The sequence below is a fragment of the Gavialis gangeticus genome, unplaced genomic scaffold (genome assembly GCF_001723915.1).
Source record: "Gavialis gangeticus isolate Ggan-Ray unplaced genomic scaffold, GavGan_comp1, whole genome shotgun sequence".
In the NCBI taxonomy this organism is placed as follows: Eukaryota; Metazoa; Chordata; order Crocodylia; family Gavialidae; genus Gavialis; species Gavialis gangeticus.
This window is the reverse complement of record NW_017728996.1, coordinates 24090998-24100496: the sequence shown is the minus strand read 5'-3', so window position 1 is coordinate 24100496 and position 9499 is coordinate 24090998. Positions and strand designations below refer to the sequence as shown.

Here is a 9499-nt window from a genome sequence, read left to right as displayed (position 1 = left end):
GTGGTGCTGGCTCCTACCCTGGGGCTCTTGAAGAGGAGGCTTGATGCCTACTTAGCTGGGATCATTTAAGCCCAGGTTTGTTTTGGTTTTTTTGTTTGTTTGTTTGTTTTTTCTTTTCTTTTTTCTCCTGCCCTGGCAGGGGGTTGGACTTGAAGATCTATAAGGTCCCTTCTGACCCTACTTCTGTGATTCTATGATTCTATGATAAGATCTATCAAAGCAAAAACAGGTGGTAGGAAAGACGCCAGTCCAGATTCTTGGCCTAGCCCCACATAACTAGGTGCATCAAACTGGCTGAGAACAATTATGAAGTATGACATGGCAGGCTTGGTTGTATTCTACACTTGGTGCAAAAAGTCTGGACTATACCATCACTCAGACAAAGAGGGGGAGAATAAGAATAATTGTTTTTCATGAAATATATGTTAAAAGACCACTATTGAGGGTTGTAAGAAAGGAGGAAGGAGAACACATGAAAAATATAAGCACATCTCAGTGCATCTGAATCTCATGATTGGGGCATCACAATTGCACTGCATAAATTGGAACTGGATCTATTATAAGAAAATGGATCCTCCAGAAAACAACATTGATAGCTACACCTCTAAAATTCTGAGGAAAATGACAACATTTAAACTCAGTGATCCTTTCATCTAGTTAGACACATATTAATAGTTTTATTTCTGCCAGAGATCCCAGATTATAAAAAGAAAAAATTAATGTTTAAAGCAATGTATCCCCTTACTTTGTGTTCAAAGGAACTATGCAAGTGTCACTGAATTCATCGCCATCTGTTACACTAACAAAAAATATCATATGTATTAACGGTTACCTGGTTTATCTCCTGTTAGAACCCAGATCTTAATGTTGGCAAGTGATAAACTAGCAATGGTTTCTGTAACTCCCTCTTGCAATTTGTCTTCTATAGCAGTGGCACCTAGTAACTAGTAAGGAAGCAGAACATTTAAGAGACATTAGACAAACTCTGAAAATCATTACAATATTTTAAGCAATCAAGAAATCTGAAGAATATAAACAAAATAGTTTTAGACAGGTAAATACATGGAACATAAGGTACAGACAGAAGTGCAGCTAAAGCGCCATGAGTTAGACCTATCCTCCCAGCTCAGCAGATATCAGCTGTTGGGTCAGGAGGGTGGAGGATTGAGCTCCAATTTGGAGCTGATCTAAGGAGAGAGGCTGCATGTCTGCAGCCTCTTCCCATAGCTCTGTCCCCACTCTGAGCTCCCATGCTGACTCAGGATGGGGGACAGGTGGGGGAAGAAGGCAGGGGAGGGATGTCCATTCTGGGCATTCCCCAGCAACAGTAGAGTAAGGTGTGGGGGGGCTCCAATCCACCCACCTTCTACCACCAGGCAACCACCAGAATGAGCTCCCTCCACTCTCTTCCTTACCCCCCATTCTGAAAACAGCATCAGGAGCAGTGCTGGGCTGTGTCAGCTAAGCCCTGCTCCCAGCAAGTGCAGACAGAAGTTACTGAGGGCGGTTCACTTCAGAGTGCTTTCATCTGAACCCTCATGTAATAAGGGTTCAGATTTTCCTGGGACTGGGCCCTTTTAAAATTATCTGCAGCCATGCACTTGTATTTGGTCATGGCTGTAGAGTGCTTTCAGGGGCCAGATCAGGCAAAAATTGTCACTTCTGTATACACCTATAAAGTCAAGTGAAACTTTATTATAATGCACTACGCTCAATCTCACAATTTTATAGAGAACAAATTAAAAACTGCCTACCTCTGAAGTAGTGGTACTCAACCTTTTTGCCCCATTACCTGGATGAGCAGTGCCCAGTCTGTCTGAGGGCCAGATCCAGCTGGTGAGTCCAATCTGGCTACATGGATCAAGGGGGCATAGCTTGGCCCCAATCCAGTCCCTAGGGGGAAAGGGGGGAGAAGGGGGCATGGCCACCTCCAATCCAGGGGCATTGAGGCATGGTTTGGCCCCGACCCAGCAGTGCATGGCTTGAAATTTGGCAGTGGGGGAGGGGTGGCATTCCACCGCTCCCCTGTTGCCAAATTTTCTGACCTTTGAGGAGCTTAGGGGGCTGGATGCCACGGCTCTGCAGGCTGGATTTGGCATACGGGCTATGGGTTGAGCACCTCTGCTCTAAAGCAAACTACAGTGCAATTTTTATCAGAACCATACAATATATAATTTCAGAGCAGGTCTGGTTGCTCGAAGTGGGAGGGAGGAAGCCCCTTCAAATCCTTGTCTTGCCAAGCTAGCTGGCATCATCAGATTTATCATAATTATCTTCTAGCTGGAAGCTTGGTTGCCTCTGTTTTCTTAATACAGCTATATGTAACCATTCAAATCTCACCAAAAGACAGTTAGCAGTGGTGCCAAACTACAGGCCAATCAAGTGACATGAGACTGGTTGTGGGGGCTGAGCCATAGGCTGGGTCTAATACATAGAGAGCCATGTCATCTGGTCAAAGGGGCTTGAATTTGGCACTGGCAACAATAACTGCTGCAGCTCCAGGAGCCACTGCTCCTTCCACCACCAAACTTTCTACAGTTTCTGGGGTCTAGAGTCCTGCACTCTAGATCCAGCCCATTGGGCTTTCTACTGGTCCAGAAATGTGGCAGGAGGACAAGCAGCAACAGCATTAATGGCTCCAAGCAATTCATGCTAGCACCACTCAACATAACACCAAATTTCTAGACCTGTGGGAGCCCTGTGGGCCAGATGACAAAACTCCTTGGGTTGTATCTTGGTCACTCCAGCTATAGAGCAATGCAGAAGAGGAGAAAGGAGTTAAATTTGTGCTATCAGATTGGATACAACATGTGCTTCAACTTTAATATAGGATAGAGACTGGCAGGGTACAGCATCACAACAAAGCCAGGGTGCAACATTTCAAGGGAATTTCAAGTCACTTGTGGGCCCAGAAGACTGAAACAAATGTGGCCCTTATACATGTGTTCAACTCATCCTTGGTTATAGGTGGTACATATGTAGATCTGAGGGGATCTGGCCCGTAGAGAGGTAGAAATAAATAAAAATTATTTTTATTTAAAGTGAGTCAGTTACATAGAGCAAGTCTCTCACAGTTGCTTCCAACATCTTAAAATCAATCATGACTACAGGGAAGCACATAACAGGCCTACAACAACCTTGTTTATAGCAAAGTACTGAAAGAGAACATAAAAAAATCCCTCTGTAACATAGTATGTCTTCCTAGTACGTCTTGCAAATGCCAAGTCTCTAAGAACATACCATCATGTCTCTTTCAATCTCTTCATATGCTGTAGCAAGCTGTTCATCCCTGCTATCTACTGAAGTCTTTGCCTCCTGAAGAATTTTAAACCATTCTTTAAAGTGCTCTTCAGTCAAGTTTTTGTATGCAAGGACTAACGTCCGAAGGCCTTCTCCTGCAAACTCCTAACAAATGAGGATAAAAGATAGACAGTATGTATGTGAACAAAGTCATATCTACATTTCAGGCACTTCTCTCTCTTCTTCCCTCTCTCTAATTAACCCTGTTAATCTGATGCTAGGCAGAAGGAAGGACAGGGTGGCACCTTAAAGACTGTGGGCATTTTTACACATGTTGTAGGACATGGCACCAGGTACCTTAATTAGTGAACTGTGCTAATTTGAAGTGCCCACACATCCCCATGCTGAAAAAATGGCAGTGGGGCACTTAGAACTAAAGCTCATTGAACATGTTTTATGTCAAAGCTTACTGCTGCCATTTTTTCAGCATGGAGATGCATGGCTACACTGATGCATGTGATGTGGAAGGCTGACTCAAATGCAGAATGAGCATTTTCTCAAATGAGCAATTTCTGTGCTCCAGCAGACATGAATTGAGTCTTCTGCTCTGATGTGCTGACTTTCCAGTGCACTAGAGCAGGCTCCGCACACGGGTATAGGAACCTTGTGATTTGCAGAAAGCAGGGTTCTAAATAGGAAACAATAAAGTAATTTAAAAGGAAAGGGTAGGGAAAGGGGGAGAAAAGAGTAGAGTAATGGGGGCACTGTTAAGAGGGGCAGAGGTGGGTTGAACGGTCAAAAAGGAAAAACAAACAGTTAACCCATGCAGGGACAAAAGTTATAAAATTATTCCAGGTAATGAGTTTAAAGCACGTACATCCCTCTGTGGGTTAACTGCTTTGCAAAGTCCTTTAAACAACTCCTCAAATATAAGAACTGTTGTATATATGATATTATTCAAAGTTTACTCATTTGTAAAGATTTCACCATCTCCCAGACAAATGTATTATCCAAAATATATTCACTCCTTGATTGCTTAGAGTCTAAAGTACTAATTTTTTAAGGTCAAACACAAAGATCATGGGCATTTGTAAGACATAAATCATTTCAGGAAATGTCTTTGACCTTGCAACACAAACCAAAGAAAACAGAAAATACTCTAACAAGGATATTTTTATTTTAAATGAATACAGGAAAAACTACTAGAAAACTATTACACAATTAATACAATGTAGAGGTGGTTAATCTTGTTAGTCTGAAGTCAAGCAGAATGGTACCTTAAAAACTAGCTGGCTCAGAAATACATGCGCTCTTGTAAGTAACAGTCTACTTTTTCAGATCAAGGGGAACATTACAATTTAAGGAAAAAATAGCAAAGGCTTGCAAATGAATTAACATAACAGAAAAGGAAAAAGAGTTTGTTTGTTTACAGGAAAGTCCATTCTGCATGTACAGAGATTTTTACACATGCACACATTCATGTTCCTTTAATTTCACTGGGTAAGTATGGAAACCCAAGGTTTTAACATTGAGTAATTGCAAAGATCAGATAGTTATGATTCCAGCCTTGCTTTCATAAAAAACATGTTGGCCTTCTGGAAAAGATTAAAAGAAAGCCAAGAAAGCTCTATTATAGAGATGAAAACAATAGTTATGTTTGTAACCAATATTACTAAACCATCATACTGTATACTTAATGTCAAAGGAGTATTTTTTTAAAAGAATCATGGAATGGTTTGTATTAAATGTGGATACTTAAAAAGAACATGAATTCTAAAAAAATAAATGAAGGAAATGAGAGCTTTATCCAGTTTCCCTTAAAGTTCACATTAGGTTAGACCCTCAAACCAAACAAAAAAAAAAAAATGCATATTTTATTTAAGACCAGGTTACCAAACTGGATAATCTCTATGATTTTTCACATGGGATTCCAAGGCTCTAAATACCCTATAAACACTGCAAGTACTTCAGCTGTTTTGGGTGTTAAAAGCATCATGTCATTTACCTGGACTTGTCTCTCTGACTGGCCCCAAAGGGAGTGTCCAGATGAGCATGCATGTGCCTCTTGCACCAAGAGACACTGCAAGAGGCAGGCTGAGACTGAAAAAATATTCCTCGTGCTACATATTTGCAGCACAGGCTCATAATTTGATACCTGGATTTCCAGGTATCAAATAAAAACACCACAGAGAAAAGCAGCACAGGGCACAATTCCCCACCATGTCCTGAGGCAAGCCAGGGCTCCGACCTCCAGAGACGCTCTGGCATCTGGCCAGAGCGCCTCTGTGGTGCCCCCTGCTGCCCTAGCACACTGCGTTTGTGGGCTGGGGAAAGCACGAGCGGTGGAAGGCTGTGACCTGGCCGCTGTTCCTGGTAAGTAGGGACTGGGGGATAGGGAGGATTGTGGGGTGGGGGGAATGTGCATGTCTGGGGGTTGTATGGGAGGGCTGGTTGGGGGCATGGGTCCCTCACAGGGCCCCAGCCCCACAGCCACTGCTGCTGCAGGGGTGAGCTGCAGGGGGGCTGTGGGCCCTGTGGGGGGGTTAGGGGGGCTGGGACACTGCAGGAAGTGCATGAAGGCCATGGGGGACATGTGGGCCTTGTGGGGGCACACATGTGCCGTGCAGGGGGGTAAGTCCATGTGCTGTGTGCGGAGGCTGCATCCTGGGGGGGGGGAGACAGGGGACCTACCCCTCCTAAGCAGCCCCACCCACACAGCTCCCCCCACATCCTAAAGTCACCCCCACAAACTGCTCACCCACAAACCCAGCCACAAACCCAAAAACCTCGCACAAGCCCCATACCCCTCAAACCTCACCCCCACAAATCCTATACCCATGCACAAACTCCCCTATCCCTCCTCCAAATTGCTTTACACTTGTAAATAAACATTGCCCAACATTGCCCAAATATATCAATAAAACATTGTCCTCTCTATATATATTGGCATTTCATTTTAATAGTGGAAGAACACTATCTTGGGTATTTTAATGAGAGAATTTGGGTTTCTTATCAGAGAATTCACAAATCATAAACAAGGATCACCAAGATCACTGCTGGTGAGACAAGTGGTGAGACCCGTGCAAAAGAGCCTGTCCAGGGCCAGCACTGGGGACCCAGCTGGAGGGCAGATGAGGTGACTGACCTCTTGACCATTTGGGGCCAAGAGGACATGGTTTCACAGTTCAAAGCAGGCCACCACAAGGAGCACATCTTCTAGGCAACAGCTGCCCAGATGGCAGAGTGGGGGCACCCCATCCAGGTCTGGCAGGGGCACAGGCTTGAGGCTGCATGTCCAAGGGCCAGATGCTGTCACAGGTGGCAGCAGGTCACAGCCAGGCAGAAGCCCCTACTGTCAGATTGCTGCAGTGGGTAGAGGGTGCAAGGGCCACTCTAGGTTAGGGCTGCTTCAGCAGTCCAACTGGCACAAGGCGTAGTGTGCTCAGATACCAAGTGGCTGGGCCTCAGAAGCTCCTGAGGGCAAGTAGACCCGAGCCGCTCACCTGGGAAGCTTTTTAGATTGCTGGGTCCAGCACAGGGCAGGTTTTTATACTGCTGAAGCCAGCACAGATGCTGGCCTCAGCCTCTAGCTCCCCCTGGCTGCAGATCCAGGAGGAGTTGGGCAGCGTTATTTTGCCACAAGTGGCACTACTTGCCCCACACCAAAGTGCATGTCCGGGCACACATGCACCCGAGGCAAAAATCCCCAGCTCAAATTTGTGCCACTTCCACTTGAGCGGCTGCAAGTGTACATGTCTGCATGTATGGACCAAAGGGGCCAAAGTTTCTAAAACTTTGGATCTTTTTAGGATATAAAGCCTACAATGCCCTGATTCAGGAAACTGTCACCATTAAGGAATTTTTGTGGGCGATATATTTTATTGCACCAGCTGCCTGGCTGGGATAGACTTAGATACGCTTTCAGGTACCACAGTACTGTAACCTTCCTTGGGTCTCTAGGAGAGAAGCAGACATTGCAGAGCTAAATTGCAGATGGAACAATGGCTTATGTAACAGCACTTAAACACACTTTTATCTGTAAGTGTAAAATTCAAGCTTAATGTTAAGCATCTGTTTTAAGTACTTTTCTGGATCACTGTCTAAATAAAAAGCGCTTACCCCAAGATGGTCTGATGTCAAAGATGCTAATTCTTCACTGGAGGAATGAAGCCTCTCAAATAACATAGTGTCTGCTCCTTTACAATAAAGTTTTATCTGTCCATATGGATTTCGAACTGAAAAAGGAAAGAGAACTAGAAATTTAGAATATAAACATTACATTTCTCCTTCCCCTCCTCCAAGTGTTTATTTGATCTTCCAAGTACAGGTTGATGTTTTTGGACATACCAATATAAAAATAGTAGTCAGCGCACAGAAACAGCCTAATTACTTGGGCTGGTGTTAAACACACCATGTATATCTCAAAAACAAAAAGAATACATCTTGATAAAAATTGTGTCAAGCTAAAGGAAACCTCAAATGTGAACTCCTAAATTTCAGAAGGATGGGACAGATTACAAACCCCTCTAAAATCTCTGTTTTAGTTTTGCTTGCAAATCATATTTTCTTGTTCTGTATCAGCTACACCCAAGAGTCTCATAAAAGCAGCAAGTTTTGCAAGAGTCCCAACATTTGGGGTTGAAATGTCATAATAAAAGTTTGAAAAATGTTGACACCATCTAATTTGAACCTAACTTTTAGCTCTATTTTAAATCTAATTAAATCTCAAAGACAAAATGTGAACTTTAGCCTATTTCTAAATTGGCTCTAAACCAAACATTCTCAATACATCTTTAGTTATTATTCTCCATAAAAATCTTCCTTAATTTATTTCTCAGACACTGCACTTTTCTAATAGCACAGATAGGATCACTGTTTTTGCATCATCTTGTGTCGCTTCTATTACAATTAGGTACTATAACACAAATGTGACTTTAGAGCAAAGATCCTTGAAAAAAGCAAGATATCAAAAAATAGTGGAAGGAGTACTCAGGAAGTGAGCACTGTGCAGTCTCAGGTAATCAAAACTTCTAAAATATATTTTGTGACTGCTATACATATAGTGTACATAACATACCATTCTCTATAGGGGATAAATAAAATGGAAATACACTTTAATAAGACATCTTAGTTCACAACTTATATATTATTTTTCAGTAAAAAGTTCAAATTCTTCTACCTTACCTATAGCTCAATTCCCAAGAAGCAGCTTCTTTTAATGGAAACTGGGAGGGCTCAAAAGAGGGTCTGGTTAATTGTTAGTGACGGCCTTTATTCTACTTCATAAAATAACTTAATTACCACCACTATGTACCTGATGTGGTTTTACAAGGCATCCTGAGCCATTCAAGAAAACTTATTTTATAAATGGATGGGGCAGTCAGACTTTTATACAAAGTGAAAATTCTGTACAGAACTTGCTTATTGTTATCATCAGCAACATTTAAGCTGATAATCAGTAAAAAAAAAAAAAACTCTGCTTGACTACAGAGAATTATATCTTAGACAAGGTTAATATGGGGCAAGTTTCCCATTTAATCATATGTAAAAGTGGTTCACATCAGTTAATAGTTGCAGTATGCCCCACAATACTTTGGGTATGTCTACATTGCAACTGGATGCTTCCATGTGTTGCAGTCACATATGTGAACTAGCTTTAATTCAGCTAGCTCAGGTGCCAACAGCAGTAGACATACACTGGCATTGATTTTAACACTGATTAGCCACCTAATTAGTAGGCCTGAGCAAAGCAACTAGTAGTTGCTTTGGATTCGACCAATTCAGGGGGCAGTGATTCAATTCAGTGATCCAAATCACTGTCCCAAATCAATCTGGCTGAACCTAATTCGGAGATTCGGTCACTACCAAATCAGCTGAATCTCTGAATCAGCCCCATCCCAGCCCCATCAGTGGCTGCCCCGCCTGGCCACAGCTCTTTGAAAAAAAATCACGGCACTCATAGGCTGCTGCCAGGTGCGGGAGCGACCCCCACTACCCCCCACTGCCCCACGCTGCATGGGAGGCTCTGTTATGAGCCCCCATCCTCCGCCCACTCTCCCAGCCCCAGCTCCCAGCTCTTTAAAAAGAAAAGGACCCAATCACCAGCTGCTGCCAGGTAGGGGGGGCAGTTCCCATTGTCCCATGCCACATGGGGGGCTCTGCCATGAGCCTTCTGACCCCTGCCCACTTTCCCAGTCCCCTCCCCCCTAGGGCGGCCCCACACAGCCCCAGCTCCCAGCCCTTAAAAAAAAAAAAAAAA

The 9499-nt window shown here is 43.4% G+C and overlaps 1 protein-coding gene across 1 annotated transcript in view; it reads right to left on the bottom strand.

Moving 5' to 3' along the window:
- Positions 1–9499, bottom strand: part of ATP8B4 (ATPase phospholipid transporting 8B4 (putative)) — a 247388-nt gene that overhangs the window by 53601 nt on the left and 184288 nt on the right. Inside the window, 3 exon segments of the mRNA XM_019504155.1 lie at positions 833–944; positions 3241–3405; positions 7360–7475. Of these exon segments, the coding sequence (XP_019359700.1) occupies positions 833–944; positions 3241–3405; positions 7360–7475 (393 nt within the window).